Below are 17,703 nucleotides of genomic sequence, written 5' to 3' on the forward strand. Positions count from 1 at the left end.
GACCTCCAGCCATTTCCAGCCCCTCCTCAGCATGCAGGGTCTGCACACACACACGCACACCCGCACAGTCACAGAGACACACACGGGCACTAGCCTGCATCACTCACACCAGCCCTGTTCCAAAACCTCCCTCCCGCCCCTCCTCGCCTACATGACCTCCCTTCCTCACGCTCTCCCACGGTGCCTACGCCCCTCACCACGGCCTCCTGTTCTCTGATGTGCATCTGGAAGGAGTTCCCCGTCTCTACTGCAGCTGCTGAAAAAGCCCGGACAGGCCGGCAGGTGCTGCTGCAGGGCCGGGGGCCATCCAGATGAGCGGCGGACCCCAGGGGATGAGGAGATGGCCCCGGGGGGAAAATCGCAGGGATGGGGTTTGCCTTTCTCCACGGCCAGCCTGAGCACTAAGCTCCCAGACACAGTACTTTTAAAAGGCAGCCCGTGGCCCGAAGGCTTACCGCCCTCATACACAGAGCTGGGCACGTCCACAGGCCCCCAGGGGACTGCAGCCAGGAGGTCTGTGCCAGACCCAGGCCCAGCGCCGCCGCCCCGTCTGCGGAACGACCGTGGCTGACGTGAGCCTGCCCTTACCCTGTCTTTTACAGATTACGACGTGTGCGCCGAGGCCCCTTGTGAGCAGCAATGCACCGACAACTTCGGCCGAGTGCTGTGCACCTGCTACCCCGGGTTCCGGTACGACCGGGAGAGACACCGGAGGCGCGAGAAGCCCTACTGCCTGGGTGTGTTGGCAGCACCCGCGAATGTTCCAGCCCCGGGGCTGGTGATTCGGCCCTTTCCTGGAGACACGCCATCCCTGGAGCCAGCTCCCCGGGCGGCTCTGATCTTTGCTTCTTCCTTTATGCCCCGACACTCCGATAGTATCACGCCAGCCGTCACTGCCTTGACGGAACCAGCCTCGGCCGAGGAATTCTTCCGGGAGCTGGTACCTGCGAGATCCCAACAGGCAGGGAGCTCGGAGGGCGGGAGAAGGGGAGCATTAGCAAGTGAAAACAAGAACAGTGTCAAATGGGATAGAAGTGGGCAGAAACGTCAAAACACGGACAGGCGAGACCCCACATTCTCTCGGAAGGCCAGGCAGAGAGGCGGGGGACGAGGGAGGGCCCATGTGGCAGGCAGACTGGCGGGGAGGCAGCCACCTGGACTGCCGCTGAGCGGGCTCAGCACTGTCGGTCGCCACCGGCCGCGTCCTTCCCGCGCTGGCGGGGCTGTCCAGCCATGCCCTCTTCACCTTGAAGACGGGGTGATGGTGATGGTCCCCTGGAGCCACGTTTCCAAGTGTGGTGGGTCCGTGGCTAACCTGCCTCAGAAACATCTGGGGGGTCCTTGATTTCCAACAAGATTCCCGGCCTCGTCTCCAGGGCCTGAGGGTAGGTCCGGAAATCTGCACTTACACAAGCGTCTCTGGTGACGGCGTGCACAGGCGAGCTGGAGATTGAGCTGGAGGGTAGCTGAGGAGCAGGCGGGGGGTCCGGGTGGAGACTAAGCGAGCTGGGATGAGGCTTTAGAGCGTCCCACTGGAGACATTCTAGACGTGGGCCTCCTAGCTCTCCGGGTGGCACTGATGGTAGCTCCCTGCACTGACAAAGAGGGGTGAGACCACCAAGTGGCTGGACCCGGGACCCGTGACACCTCCCACAGGGAGCATGGTGCCCCACGCTGTTTCCCTGAGGTCCCAGGCGTGGGGGCTCTGCTTTCAGTTTGTGGGAGCTCCGGTGTCACGCTTAATCCACAGGCGACAGTGCATACAGCCAGGTGAACTTCCAAAGGACCACGCCCCCTGGCGTGCCCAGGTGGGTCCCAGGCAGCTGGTCCTGAGAGGGGCTGGGGCATCACCCACATCCTGAAGGGCAGGGCTGAGCTCTGTCTGCCCCCCTCCCCAACGTGCACACAGGACCGAGTGTCATGTAATGTCCCCCGCAGCCCCAACCCCTGATGTCTTCAACCAGGGAGCAGGAAACAGACCGGGGCCTCCCTCTCTTCCCCTGCTGGGAAACAGTTCCCCATTCCGCAGGGGAGCAAGTCTGTGATGTGCACGGTTTATTGGACTCTGACGGGTAACTTGTTTGATGGTCTCATGGCTCGTTTCCACCACTCACGGGCGGTCCGTCTGGGTCATGGATGACCCCGAAATTTCCTGGGGAAAACTCTCCATTAGATCCATTGTGACTATTTTCTTTCACCAGAAGTGCCTTTTCTCAGATTTCATTACATTTCTTAACTGGGGAGGAGCCATTCATAACTGACCTTGGGTCACCATCCTGCTGCTCCGAACCTAGAACCATAAAGGTGGGGAGTGGGGAGGAGACCAGAAAAAAAAAAAAAAAAAAAAACCCTTAGCCTACTCGGGTCCTTACAGAAAATCACGGCCCTGATGCTCGCTTTTCAAACAGTGTTGCTCTCTATCCACTCATTTCCTCTTTTGAGGAGCCCAGCCAGGTATTTCGGGCTGGCATCATGGTCACATTTTGTAGATGGGAATTTCGAGGGCTGGCAACACTCACACCAGGCCACGTGACATGGCAGTGGCAGAGCCCCGACCAGAAGGCCTACCACTGATCAGCCTGGCACCATGGTGACACGGCCCGGGGCACTCCAGGTGCTCTGGCTCCTGTCTCTAGCGTCCTGCTCTAGTGCAGCCTTCCCTGACCAAGGCTGGCAGAGGGCCCTTTGCAGACGTTCACGGGAGGGCCATGCCGAATGTCATGGGTCGTGTGGGAAGAGCGTTCTCTGAACCGGAACATTCTCTGCCTTTGGTCCAAACCCAGATATCGACGAGTGTGCCACCAGCAATGAGACGCTGTGCGCGCACACGTGCATCAACACCGTGGGCAGCTACCGCTGCGAATGCCGGGAAGGTTACATCCAGGAGGACGACGGGAGGACATGCACCCGGGGAGACAAATACCCCAATGACACAGGTGAGTGGGGCAAGCCACACTTCCCCATGAATAGGCCCTTGGGAGCCCACCGGGGCGGGCTTTCAGCCACTGACATTAATTTGTGGGCCAATTTGAAAATAAGCAACAAGAAAGGGAGCAGTGGACAGAAAGGGGCATTTGCACAAAGGGCAGGTGGGACCTGGGTTAAGAGAGGGGTGGGACACAAGGTGGAGCCCCAGTGGAGTGAAGCTGGCAGTGAGGGTTGTGAGCTGGTGTGTATTTGAGGAAATGCTCCACCATGTGGATATGTGTGCTCAGGTGGAAATCAGTAGAACTTAGCTAGATGCTGGGACCACACTCAGATGAGACGAGAGGAGGCCGTGTTTCTCCGAGAATGGGTTGACTATCACTAGGAAACATGTCCTGTCAGGTCCACACATACATCAACGCTGCTTAACGTACAGCCCACCCTCTATGCCTGCCCAGAACTATTTGTTACTTGGTTTCTGATTGCATAAAAACAGAAGTTGAGTGTTCAGGCGTGTTTATACCCATTTGTAGACACCAGTCCAAAGATCAATGCTTGTATTTTGTCGTCTTTTGCTAGTCATTGGTTTTTATTGTGTTTTGCAAATAGTCAAGTGCAATGAGGTTAAAAGCTGGCCTTCAAAGTTTGAGAAGCTGATCCACATTCCATCAACCCGATTCAACTGACACGTCTCTCACCCAGGGAATGGATCAGCTCGAAGGCTGGGTCACTCCTTTAAGTCTGGAAGAAGGAGCCTCTGTGCTCCTGTATCCGACACTCCCAGGGCGGGAAGCTGCTCCCATCTTCCTGTGCTCGGGGCACAGCTCTAACCCGTCCCTCTTGGGAGGGGACAGGTTACTGTCTGTCCGGAGAGGCTGGCTGGGCCTTGGACTCTCTCTGAGTGGGGCAGGGATTTCTGGGCAAATCATCTGTACTGAGAAGCCAAGGAGCTGGGAAGGCTGAACGGTATGGACACTCGGGAGAAGGTGACTCTTGGGTGTAGCCCGAAATTTTGGAAAAAAGTGGAAGACAGTTGCCATCAGCTGAGGACAGCAAACAGCTGGGGGACAGCTGCTCACATGGAAAAACTACAAAGCAAAATTCTGAGAAGGGGCGGGTTGAGTCATGAGGAAGCCACCGTGTGTTAGAAGTAGATGCAGAGTGTGTCTGGAGCCGTCTCAGGATCAGGCAGTCTGGAATAACATGAATGCATCAGCGGGCCTGGGGACACTTCTTCAAGTCTAAAGCATGTGCAGCCTGCCTGCCCAGAGGCGCTTTGAACAGGGACGAACAGTCTTTTGGGTAGAAGGGTTGATGGAGGAAAAATGTTTGCAGGCCTTTTTTTTTTTTTTTAACTCAAAATTAAAGTCACTTCATTGTTGTCCCCTGACGGAGAAGGTGGGAGAGGGGCAGGGTGTGGAGCTTACCTATTGGATCATCTCCTTTAATGAGAGGAGATAATCCTTTGAAAAATAAAGTGCAGCCTTTTCGCCACTGACTTTATTCATGGGCCAATTTGAACATGAGCCACAAGAAAGCAGCTTTCTAGCTTTCATTTGGGGATGGGGTTTGTAGCTCTGCTCCGAGCCAGGAAGCCCAGGGACTGTGCAGCCGACTCCACTGTCTCTGCCTTACGTTTCTGTCCAGGTGAACCCTGTTGACTTGGGCATGAAGGGCAGCGTTGAACAACCCAACCTAGACGTTAACCCTCGGAAACTGCAACCACAGATGCTTACCGCTCGAGTGTCAGGGTGGGATCAGATAGGACGGATCCCCAAATAACAGGACCTAGCCTCACCCAGGAGCGGTTCCCACCTGGCGCTGGTCTGCCCGGGCACCCGGCCTTTACCTCACAGAGAACCAGAGAAGCCGGTTGGAACTTTCGGAGACAGCATGAGAGTTTCCCACTGAAATGTTCTTTGTTCTCGGGTGGCCTCCCTGTGTGACGCTGTAGGGAGGGCTCTTGCCCGAGCACAGGGATAAGTAAGGTGGGCCCGGTCGCAGGCACTCACCTCCTCCCTCCTGCTTTGGCCATGTAGACCCGGGTGGGGGGCCCAGCAACAAGCCGGGCCGAGAAGTTGTCCCTGTGTCTTTGAAGTGAGCCGTCTGTTGTGTTAGGTCAGTCCCCAGAACGCAGTCGTCTGTTTCCTTCCCGGAGAAATGACTTGTACTACTTAAAAGCTTTTAGTGTGTTACACTAAACTACACAAGAAGTTTTAGCACGAGAGAGCAAGTTCAAGAGATCAGGAGTTTTACTTTAGTGATGAACAGTGACTTCTCTGGCTGAGAATTCTAGGAAAAACGGAAGCAGTTGTAATGAGAAAGGGTGTAGATCTGCAACTTTCTTTAGTACCTTCTCTCCTAGTCTTTTCACTTAAAGATGACCTATTTTCTCCCGACCGTTTATTACAGCCTTTCCCCATTGCGTTCTACACAGCTCGGGGTCTTATGAGCTGCAAATAAGCCTGCCTGCCTTTCTTTTCTTTTCTTTTCTTTTCTTTTCTTTCTTTCTTTCTTTCTTTCTTTCTTTCTTTCTTTCTTTCTTTCTTTCTTTCTTTCTTTTAAGACTTTATCCATTCATCTGACGGAGAGAGAGCTCAGGTAGACAGAGTGGCAGGCAGAGGGAGAAGCAGAAGCAGCTTCCCCGCAGAGCAGGGAGCCCAATGTGGGACTCGATCCCAGTACTCTGGACAATGACCTGAGCTGAAGGCAGACGTTTAACAACTGAGTCACCCAGGTGCCCAAGCCTTCCTTTCTTTAGAAGCATCTGCGTTCAGCTGTTTGGGGAAGAACACATTACTATCCCCACTTAGGGGTTCATGGGCCAAGTACATGAATGGCTCAGAGAGACTGCCTTTTTCAAAGACGTTAATTTTGATTAAGCCTGAAATTCCCCCAAATTATTTTCTTAAGAAAGGCCTATAAACATCTCACAGACAAGAGTGCCCTAAAAAATACAGTTTGGAAAGTTCTAATGTATTAACCTCAAAGGCCTGACCTCTGGGGTTGAACATGGTAGATCGTCTGGTTGGCTTTCGGGCAAAGATGTCTTCATCGCCAGATGAAGCAGCCGAAAGTCCAGAGGGAAGCCATTTGCTGCGGATTGCAGAGCCTCTGATGAACAAAAACAGGGCAGGAGTCCTCCATCCTGCCACACGGAGAGACCGTTTGTTCCTGTTTCCAGTGGCTTCAGTGGGAGACGTCTGTCTAATTAGCAAGAACCGCCTGGTGCTTCTACCGCCAAGCTTTATTGTTGCACAAAACTCATTTACAGATGAGCCTAGGCTGCAAATTCCCTTTCTCCTCTCTCTCTCCAGCCTCCTCTTCATAGAACAGCTACAAACAGTTTAAAGCTGAAACAGCACTGTCTGTTGGCTCACACTCCACACCCTCCCTTCCCGGGCCGCCGACAGCAGCATTAGAAAAAGAATTTCTCTGTATTTTTCAGTTACCGGTGTCTATTGAGTTCACCACACACGCACATGGGACGAACATTTGGTTTTAGTGTTTTGCTAAGAAGAACATTCCAACACCAGTAACCAAGGACATCAGGAGGGAAGGGACAGAGAGGAGGAATCCAGACTCGTCGATAAAATTATGAGCAAGGACAGGCATGTCGTAGGCCGTGAGTGTGAGAGTCCTAACTCGAGCGACGAGCCCCCCAGAAGGTGGGGGGTCGCTTTGAGGGTGCTGGCAACAAAAGCAAGCACCCTGGACGCGTTGCTTTGACAGCGATGCCCTGGAATATTCCATGGCCTGGGGGCTAGGAGAGCTGGCCGCAGGAGCAGCTGCGGTACGGACCATGGAGCGTGGCTGGGCAGGTTCCCGGCCCCCGCTGCCTGCTCTGTAGACGGTGCAGGAGTGTCAGACTATGTGAGCTCTGCAGACCCTCTAGCCCTCCCATGTTCCTTCCAGAACGTGGTGGGGTGTAGCGTGAGTCACCTAAGCCTGACCAGTCCCAGCACTGCCCTCATTTCTTTGTCCTTCATCTAAGTGAGCCCCAAGGCTCCAAGAACTAGCTGATGCCCAGCTTCAACAGCTAAGCTGAGAACGTTCCTTACTGTATCTAGCAGATGAATCAGGACCAGGCAGATACTCAGCAACCGGAGAAGTCAGGGGCCAGGCAAGGCAGCTAAGCAGCTTCGTCTGTTTTGGACGGATTAATAAACCTAATATTTCATCGTGGTTATTTTTTTGATGAAGAGATAATGATGATTGAATGTGAACACATGGGACCTAAAACCTCCCCCCGCCTTTTTTTTTTAACTTTGCATTGTCTAATGTCTGTGACGTTATAGTCAGAGGAATTTAAAATCAAACACAGCCTCAGCTCGCTGTTAGAGAGAGCAGTGGGGGGTAAAAGGTTGCGGGGCACACGCAGGCCTGGCGGCACGAGCCCCCGGCTACCCGGCCAGAACGGCGCACTCGGTCTCTTGCTTGCTTTGAAATTATGTAGCCGGAGCCCGGGAGTCTGTGCAGCACTGATGGGGAGACAAATTAGGGACGCATTGGCTCCATAGTAATGAGCTTACTGCCCTGTTTTTCAACTTCTGTTTACTTTCTGATAGAGCGACCATGACCCTCCAGGAGTTCAAAGCGTCGGGGACAGCCAGGTGTTTCATGTAATTTTCAAGATCTGCTAATCCATAGATCAGTGGTTCTCCACCCCGGAAGCTTTAAAAATTGCTGATACTGTTCCCTGGCTGCAGCCCCCAGGTGGGTGCGGTGCGACATAATGGGATTTTTTTTTTTTAACCTCCGCCCCCTCCCCACCCTTCATATGGGGGGGTTATAATGGACCACCGGCATTGAGAACTGCCGGCCAGGGCACAGTCCTCCACGGTCAAGCTCCAAAAACAAACAAACTCTGTTCATTGGCGACATTGCTCGTGTGCAAGGTGTTGGGAATATCCTTTAGTTTCTGGATTTATTGAAATATTATTAATATGGTATCTGAGGAATTCTTTTTCTAATGCTGTGGGGTGCCTAGCTTGCTCGGCATTAGTAAAAATTAGAGCTCTATGCCCCCATGTGGCTAATGAATGATAATGCACCTTTAAAATCTGATCTGGTGGGAGCAGAGTGTTGAGTAAATCCTTCACTTAAGGTGAGTGTGGTCACAGTTTGAGATGCTCGGTGATCGCGGCATGAACTGCTAGCACTGAAAACATGCAGGATCAGAGATGTCTTCCCAGATTTCTAAATGAATTATTAACGTAGCGTACACGAGATTCTTTTAGCTCCATGTTTGATATTACTGTAGACAAATTGCAGGATAAATGAGCCCCAATTCAGAACAGATCGCATGTTCCAGGCCTGCACACACAATTTATCCTGGAGCTGTCTGAGAGCTCTTTCCAGAGGATGATGTAAAGAGCCCTATCCCACATCTGTTATTTTGTACGAAATTCAATACCCCCAACAATAACACTTACGGAGCACTTGTCATGTAAGTTCCTAGGAACTTACAGGTCTGTCTTCCTTGCTACCATGGCAGTCACCCAGGTGATAAGTGCCTTTGTCATTTTACTATTGGAGGAACATGCCCAGAAGCTGTGGCTTCCAACCTAAAGGATACTAAGTGACAACATCAGGATTTAAGCACCAATCATCTGACTCCCCCAGAGCCTCTGCTCCCTGCTACCCTGTTACTCTGTGTCTACAGAACAAACACAGTTCATCTTGATGTCTGTGTTCCAAAGATTACACAAAGTGATGAAGAACAGACCAGGCGTTCTCAGGTCATAGTCCCACCGCAAAGCTTACTCCCTGGGGGAGTGCTGGCTGAGCACACGTGTGCTTCAGTGTCCCATGGAGGGCTTGACAGATTTGTGCACTCGGCCCCAGTCTCAGGATTTCAGATTTTTGGCCACAGGTGCCTGGGCAGTGACGGTGCTGCTCCTGGTCAGGCGGTCACTCTTGAGAACCACTGCCCTGGAGTCTGCCTCCCAGAGAGCACTCAGGGACCCTGAACAGAACACCCCATAGCCAGCTCGCTGCCCTCCCCCACAATGCTGGATTCAGGACCTGCAAGCCCCCAGCCTGTGCACACAGGCCTCTGGAGGAACTAGAGCAAGTTACTTTCCTTATGTATAAAGGAGATTGAACCCCAAATACATCCATGCTAATATTCCATGATCTAAATGAAGTAGAGTCTAGAACCTGGTAGGGAGGTTTATTCTAATCATGAATCTCTCAGGTTGCATTTATCACACCCACACTTGGAAATTCAGCTGAGTATATAGTACAGTATATTTCTGAGTACATAGAACTAGGAAGATGGGCTTCTAACTCGTGTTCATGATGGCCTGGCTCTGCCAACGGGGCTAGTTCCTTACAGAGGTCGGTTGCAAATTGTCAAGCAGGTGTCCTCATCTGTTTTTGCATTCTCAGTGCCTCACGTGGCCTAGCAAATAGCAGATGCTCCAGGGGTGGACGAGCGGGGGAATGGGAAGGGATGGACGTGCGGATGGACGCACAGACAAGTGGATGAGCGAGAGAGGTGGGTTACGGGACGGGATTGTATAAATCGACCAGTAGATGGGACGGAATGGAGGAACGCTACATTGGCAGAAATGGACGTCCTCCAGCCGTCCTTCAGCGCTGACAAACCTAGCCAGCCTGGAGCCGGGGTCCCCTATATATGCGGGGGTCCACCGTTCCCTGCCATCAGCACAACCAGAGTTGGTGGGGCTGTCGGTCTTCCCCGCCTAGTGAGCTCTGCATGGAAACGTCCTCATGTCGCTCAGTTATGTTGGCGACGGAGCCTCACAGGAGCCCAGGCTCTGTGGGCAAGTAGGACTGTTTGGCACGCTACACAGGGACCTTGGGCCCAGAGGAGATTGCCTGATGTGTAGAAACGGTGTTGGACTCAGATTCAGGGAACCGCAACTCTAAACCCACATCAGTCAACTTGTGAGATGACTTTCAGGTACCAGACGTCCGTTTCCCCTCATTCTGTTCGTGTTAATACTCTCCTTCAAGACTTCTGGGATTCTCCGGCAAAAGCAAAGCGAAGGGCTGGGTAGGTCTGAAGCCTGGGCCCGGCACGGGCTCCCATTTACTACCGGCAGGTGGCATGGCCGCTGTCCCACAGGCAGGACCTTCATTTAACCCTCACAGTCACCCTCCGCTACAGGAATTATTCTTCCGTGTTATGGTTGAGGAAATTGGGGCTTGTCGAGGTCGGATAACTTGCCCGAGACTCCTGAGCTAGTCATGCCAGAGCTGGGCTGCGCAGCGGAGACCTTCCCCAGCCTCATAACTCAGCTCAGTGTTACACAGCTGCGGGGGGAGTCCGTGTGACTCCCCGAGTGTACCTGCTGACCGCGCTGTCGGTGAGGAGCCCCCGACCGGACAGCCCGCCCAGGAAGCGGGGATGAGCAGGGCGGTCACGTTACCCGGCCTACGTAGGTGGATTTAGAGACGGCCGCGCCCCATAGATCCACGTGCTCTTTCCAGCCACTCGAAACCTGCGCTGTAGGCTGACTGGCCGACCCAGTTGCTTACGGTAACTTAAAGATAGAGCCTGCTTTCCCCGCTCAGACCTGCTGGCTTGAGAAGTGTGTTCCCAGCACGGGTACTCCAAGCCTCGGGCCTCCCGTGACGTGCAGGGATGAGGTGTGGCGGGTGAGCCCTGCGCCGTGCTGCAGGTAAATAGAGATTTCAGTCACCAAGTTGCCCCCAGACCCTCTTCCCTCCCAAAGAACAGAAACACTGGTCACCACATAGGTCACCAGGCAGGGGACTAGCACCATGGGAGAAACCAGCCGGGCCACGTGAGGAAGGTTCATGAGAGCATGAATGCCCAACTCGTCTACCAGTTCGCTAGCTCTGCCACAGACCGTCATCAGCTGGGTGGCTTCAAGGACAGAAATGCATCCTGTCCGTTCTGGAGGCTACAAGTCTGAGACCAAGGCATCGGCAGGGTTGGTGCCTTCTGAGGGTGGTGCGGGACCATCTGTCCCGTGTCCCTCCCTGCTTCTGGGGCCTTCGCCAGCGATCTTTGGCCTTCCTTGGCTCCTGCCTGATCTCTGCCCTCATCTTCATGCGGTGGCCTCCCTGGGTGCACATCTAGGTCCTGATGTCTCCTTTTTCTATGAACACCAGTCCTGCTGACTGTGGTCCCACCTGCAACAGTAGGACTTCGTCTTATCACATCAGCCACGACCCTACTTCTGAATAAGGTCACATTCTGAGGTCCTAGGGGTTAGGACCTCAACATACGGATTTTGGCAGAACAGTTCAACCTGCGACGCTCTGCCGCACACGTAGCACGTGGCCTTCTCGTGAGCTCCCCACAGGTCCAGGTCTTAGGTGGCTTGACTTCCGGGTTCAGCAGCCACTCTGCAGGTTAGCATAGAGACCCCCACCGTCTGAGCGGACACGTGGTGAGTGCGGCCTGAGGTCAGGACCACAGTATCTCTGTAGACAGAGGACAGGCTTTATGGAACGTCAGACCTGGGTCTCAATCGTTGATAGGTTTCTGTGAATGGGGACCGCAGAGAGGGCTTCCCAGAAGAGGGGGAATAAGAAAAGCACAAGTCAAGGAGGACAAGAAGTGGCTTAGAGGGACGTTGCTCGGCTGTCCCCAGCTGCACTCCAGACAACATGGTGAACGCTGGCCTTCAGATGGAGGAGAATAAATCATGTCAGGTTGGGAGATCACACTTCCTGAAAAGCCCTGACGAAAGGGCAGTAGTTTCCATGTTTACTCCTGCAAGAGGACAATACCGGGGTGCCTGATGGGGAACAGCTGAAGCCAGAGTAGGAGGAGCCGGCGGCATGGGGTTGGGCTGCCTCTATCTCTCCCCTGACCCAGGTGTGCGGCCAATGACCCGAGAACTGGCAAATCACAAGCCTCCCTCCCTCCCTCCCTCCCTCAACCCACTATCCACGGGTCCTCCGAGGGGACTGCTGTTTGCTAGGCTGGCTGTAGCCTCCCGAGCCCACCCAAGCCCGTCCCCTCCCGCAGGGCACAGCGAAAAGTCCGAGAACGCAGTGGAGGCCGGAAGCTGCTGTGCCACGTGCAAGGAGTTCCACCAGATGAAGCAGACGGTGCTGCAGCTGAAGCAGAAGGTACGTGCCCGTCGTGTTCGAGCCGGGCCCCGCAGGAAGAGGACTCGGCAGAGAGGAAAGGGAAGAACAGTGAGAAACAGTAAGACAACGAGTTGTCGCCCACGATCTCCGTGAACGTTCACGAAGGTCGCTGTCAGCTGGGTTGGGACTGGGACTTTGATCCGACCGTCCACCCTTGGATCTGCCGTGCAAAGGGCAACACGCCCAGGAAGGCAAGAAAGCGATCGATTAGGTCACTGCAAAGCGGGGCTGGAGGTGGCAGGGGTGTAAGGAGGTTGAGCTAGGACTGTTGAAACCCTGGGTAAAAGGAACGTCCAGACACATGGTCCTGAGGCAGACTTTCGCAGTTCTGTTTCATCTAACATTCTGGTTCGGTTTTACAACGAGAACACCCTGTCTATAAACATCCGTAAGCAGACGGTGGATTTCCGCAGCGGCTGTCTTTTTCATATTGGAAAGCTGCCGTTTGGGTGCCTCGTGTCAACAAGAATGAGGGCTGAGTCACTTTCTAAAAGGCTCCCACGCATGCCACAGAGACTATCAGATTTCTAGTAACATTGTTATGCTGTGAGTAATGCCCCCGTGACGGATCTGGGGACCTGATTTCTTGAGCAACTGTCCTGGCCCCGGCTGGATGGTATTTATGATCCCTCAGTTCTCCAAAATCGCACTTGTGCTGAGAATCGGAGGGGTTTTTTTGTTTAATTGCTTCTGCCCGAGGCTCTTAGCACATCAAGGAGGTGTATGTAATCTGTTTAACTTTGTTACGCCAAAAGGCGAAGGGTAAGCCTAAGACAATATGGCTTTTCCATGTTCCACAAACATACACGCAGCCCTTAGTGAGAACCACAGCTACCAGTAAAATAAGCCGATCGATAGGCAGAGAAGGGCACTGGCTTTGCTGGTCTTTCGTTTGTTGTTGGCGAAGATCTGTCCCTGTATCCTGTACACGATCCGAAGCAGTCTGTGATCCTGTAATAGGGAGCGCAGGCGGAACACTCTGTAAGCGCAGCACATAAACACATCCCACACATCCCCTCGGTTAAACTTGGATTGATGTCACCATTTATTGAGCAAATCCAAAAACGGGTCCAGGGAAGAAGTAAGTTCACATTTCATAGGCCAGAGGATTAGAACTCGGGGGAGGCGGTTGCTTAGTATCTTAAGACCAAAGGCAGCTCTCTGCTTCCTCTCCTGGACGGTTGAAAATCCAGGAGCTATAGGGAAGCTTTTTCCAGCCTGGAGGATCGTCAGAATAGTGCAGTGCCACTAAATCCCACAGGTTGTTCGGAAATGCGGTTGCTATCAGTATCTGGCTTTCGTGTCCTAGTACCCACCACCTTGAAAGACTGCTGTAGAGCTCCAAACAATCCAGTAGCAAGTACTTCTTAGTACTCCAGTAACTCATGTAGTGACTCTCACGCACCTAGTACTCATGCAGTAACTCACGCACTTAGTACTCCAGTAACTCTCGTGAGGTTAACTCCCATGTAGTTAATACTCCAGAGATGAGTATGTGGTAACTCTCACACACTTAGTACTCCAGTAACTCATGCAGTAACTCAGAATGAAATTGGTCCACCTCGTACTGAATTCTGCAAACGCATCGTTGCAAGTCTGAGCTAATGCTGGCATTTAAAGAACATCATGAGGAGCGACTCATTTCTAAAGGCATCTGTAAGCATGTGTTGCATTCTGTAGTTGATAGAGGAGTCTTACATCCAGGATCTCATTTAATTCCCAGCGTGACCCTGTAAGAAAGATACAGGTATCCTCAGAGAAGTCAAGTCACTGCCCAAGAGGCAGGCCACGCTTCTGCCCCTGTGCAGGGGACAGGATCGTCTATTGGATTTTAACTTCATCTCACTAGGACAGATGCCCTCTGTTCTTTTGGAAAGAATGTAGGACATCTACCCAAATACACTTTGGCCAAGAAGTAGGTACTGGGTGTCCAGGACCATGGCCAACCCCATGTAGAACATGGTAGGCAGACATGCTGAATTGTGCTGTGAGTATAGTCAGTAAAACCCCAACTGTGGGGAACTCAACAGTTCCAGAACCCCCATGGGTTCCTTGGTGGGTAAATTGTAAGGAAAAGAAAGGTAGAGCAGTGACCTGCAGATTAAAAGAAATTTTAAAGACCTGTTATTTTTGTAGAATGACCAGGACTAAACCAGAGCGTGTGGGCATGCATGGTTAGGTTATTTTTAACTTATTTTTAAAACACGGAAGTCATTAAAATCAGGATAACGGTTACTTTTCGCAGGGGGAGGGGTACAGATGAGACTGTGATTGGGTCAGAGTGCATGGAGGGTGACTTCTGGTGAGTGGCTAAGATCTGTCTTTTGACTTAGGTTTCATTGAAAAGATACATGCCTTATACTCATTTGCTAGGATATAGATTTGTGGGGTTTAGAGATTCTGCGCTTTCATTTTATGATAAAAAGTTTTTAAAAATTGTATGCAGATGACTCTTTGGGGGGTAGGGGGAGTGTTTTGACTAGAAAGAGAGATTTGGAATAAGTAAAATATCCGTCATTTACTTCGTAAAAGAGGGCACCAGGCCTGTCAGTGGAGGGGAGGTCTGAGGCAAGCAGCCAGTTTCCAGAAAGCCCCTTGAGCTCCTGCTGCATGAACTTTTTTATTGGGGCGGGGGGGGGGGCGCAACTGCAAAGCATGACTGATGACTCAGGAAGGGTTTATTGAGCATCTACTATGCAGTCCACTGACTGGGAGATGAGGGAATACGGGCAGTGCAGAATCAAGCCCTGCCTTCATCCGCTGTCTTATCTGGGCAGTCAGGCCCGCAGTGACTCCACCAACAGCTGCCACGTGGTGGGGAGCAGATAGAGCCTCCAAAGTTAGAGGTCAGTGCAGGTTCAGAGGCCTGCGCACACCTGCGTCCCGCCATCTGCCTTTGCACATTGTAGCACCGCCGTTAGGGCCAGGCAAATAAATGGCTTCTCAGTCATTTGTGACCTCCTCTGCTACCTTGATCGAGCTGCTCTGCAGAAGGCCCCTTCTCAGGACCCGGGGAAGCCTGAGCCACACCGCAGTGACTGGAGTCACTGCATCGCTGGCAGCGCCGAGGGAGGCAGCTCGCTGTGGTGTCGGGAACACAGATTCCAGGGCCACATAAGCTAAGTTTACATCTTAGACCCGCTACTTGCTGGATGTATGACCCTAGGGAAGTGACTTAACGTCTTCGTGCCTCCTCTGGATTAAAAGGGGAGGACAATATTATCTTTGTTTTCATGACCATCAAATGAATTAACATTTATAAAGGACTTGAGACAGTGTTTGCTACTTAGAGCTTTGTAAATGCTTACCAATCAACATTTTTTTAAAGATTTATTTGAGGGATGCCTGGGTGGCTCAGTTGAAGGCTGCCTTCAGCTCAGGTCATGATCCCGGAGTCCTGGGATCCAGTCCCGCATTGGGCTTCTTTCTCAGCAAGGAGCCTGCTTCTCCCTCTGCCTCCTGCTCCCCCTGGCTGTGTTTGCGCACGTGTTCGCTCTCTCTCTCTCTCTCTCTCTCTCCCCCCCATCTCTCTCTCTCTGACAAATACATAAATAAAATATTTATAAGTAAATAAATATTTACTTGAGAGCATGAGCGTGGGGGGAGGGGCAGAGGGAGAGAACCTCAAGCGGACACCCGACTGAGCGCAGAGCCTCGTGCGGGTCCCTGTCTCATGACCCTGAGATCACGACCTGAGCTGAAACCAAGAGTCAGAGGCTTAACTGACTGAAACCCTCAAGAGCCCCTAAATAACATTAATTATATGCATAATGTTAATTACATATGCTTACGAAGTGCTTCACAGCAGCACCTGCCTGATTCTTACCAACAGCTCTATGAGGTAGATGCTTTACTACGAAGGTTAATATGAGATAATGATATTCATGATTCCAGCAACTGGAGTCCAGGCTAACATAGACTCTTCCTATATGACTATGACCTTCGCAAACACCTGCATCCCACCAGCCCACCCTCTTCTGTGTTTGTGCAGCAAAGTCAAGCCAAGGACCCTGGACGTCTGCCTCCAGAACACTAGCACCTTGACTTTCCACGCATCCCGCTGATGCATCGCATCAGGGAACTGAAGGGAACTGGGCTGTAACCACCCAGCAGGAGGTCAGATGGGAAGTGGAGACATTTACTGGATCACCTCATGGCTTTTACTGGGGAGCAAAGGGAGCTGATCCCATCCCCCAGGCTTGAACTCTCGGATCTAAAGACGGCTGTGGGGCGTCAGAGCACTCCAAGGCTAGGGAGGAGCTTTGCCACACTATTTCTCTGGGAATCTCTTGCTCTCTGGGCACAGGGTTTCCAAGCACGGCCTCCTCCAGGAGGATACAGGGACAGATTGTAACGTGTTCCAGAAAATCTCAGATACTTGGTTTCTATGGGCCTCCAGGATCCAGAGTAAGCCTTCTGGAGAGGTTAGCTATGATCCCATAAATGTGCCTTTCTCCCCCTGACTTTGCCCTGCCAAATTAGCTTCCTAAAAGACAGAGACTAGAACTACCATTTACTATGTTCCACTTACTATGTTCCAGGTCCTATGCTGGGCACCTAACCTACATTTCCCATTAAATCCCCACAGCCCTGAATGTAGGTGGTGATGTTCCCTTTATTGGTGACAAACTGTAGGTTTGTAGCATTTGGTTCTCCCAGAAAGTCTCATGGATTCACACAGCTTACCTGACCTCAAGGACCATGAAGGTCATCTGTCTGGGTGTCCCCTCTGACTTCCCCTAGAGTGAGCTGCTCGTAACCTAGGAGGAAAAGCGAAGAGGAAGTCGCCATGATACATTTTATGCCCCCATTTCAGAAGTTACCCCCCATCACTTCCACCATTTTCTAGTTATTGGAGGTGAGTAAGTACAGCCCACCCTCAGAGGGCGGAAGTTAGGCACCACCTTTTGAAGGTAGGAGTGTCCAAAACTTTGCGGACCTATTTTTCCATCCTGGGCACTGTTGGCCACTTGTTCCCGAACACCTGAGTGTGTAGGTGAACCACAGGCCATCTTCTCGGTCCTGGCCCCCAAGGCTGAGGGGTCGTGTCTTGATCCCCATTGTCACCTTATAACCAAGCACAGGGCCTGGCACATAGTAGGTACTAAGTAAAGTAATTAACAAATTGGATGTCTGAAACAGGTCAGTTCTATCAGTTTGGTAATAATGAGTCAGTGATGATATCTAGGCTATCTGGAGCCTGTCCAGGTTTATCCACTAATCAGCCAAGAGATCTCCCTCAAGTCATGTTCACTGGAAGGCCTCTGGATTTGGAAGCAGATCCCCAGACCCCTTTGAGGATGGAGGAGAATGAGCACCGGAAGGACTGGCGGCCCCTGCAAACACACAGATGCAACCGTCTTCCTGGCCTGGAGCCATCACTTCCTGACCAGAGATCCTCTTCCTTACAGATCGCCCTGCTCCCCAACAGCGCTGCCGACCTGGGCAAGTACATCACTGGCAACAAAGTGCTGGCCTCCAACGCCTACCTCCCGGGACCTCCTGGGCTGCCTGGGGGCCAGGGCCCTCCTGGTGAGTGGGGAGGAGGGCCGAGGAGGGTGACGGAGCCACGAGCCGCGGCCTTCCGGAAGCCACCATGGGGGGGGCCGGCCCAGGTTCAGACTGGAGGGTGAGGGCAGCGGCAGGAGTCAGGGGAGCTCTCAGCCCCCTGCCAGGAGA

At 52.5% G+C, this 17,703-nt stretch overlaps 1 protein-coding gene across 3 annotated transcripts in view; it reads left to right on the forward strand.

The window, feature by feature from the left end:
• The window catches only part of CCBE1 (collagen and calcium binding EGF domains 1), a 231,881-nt gene that overhangs the window by 196,983 nt on the left and 17,195 nt on the right, over window positions 1–17,703 (forward strand). For all 3 annotated transcript variants that reach the window (XM_044242878.1, XM_044242877.1, XM_044242876.1), the window contains exons 4-7: window positions 603–737; window positions 2,784–2,936; window positions 11,900–12,003; window positions 17,436–17,556. In XM_044242878.1, the coding sequence (XP_044098813.1) occupies window positions 603–737; window positions 2,784–2,936; window positions 11,900–12,003; window positions 17,436–17,556 (513 nt within the window). The remainder of the gene's footprint in view (window positions 1–602; window positions 738–2,783; window positions 2,937–11,899; window positions 12,004–17,435; window positions 17,557–17,703) is intronic.

The sequence above is a fragment of the Neovison vison genome, chromosome 3, assembly GCF_020171115.1.
Source record: "Neovison vison isolate M4711 chromosome 3, ASM_NN_V1, whole genome shotgun sequence".
NCBI lineage: Eukaryota > Metazoa > Chordata > Mammalia > Carnivora > Mustelidae > Neogale > Neogale vison.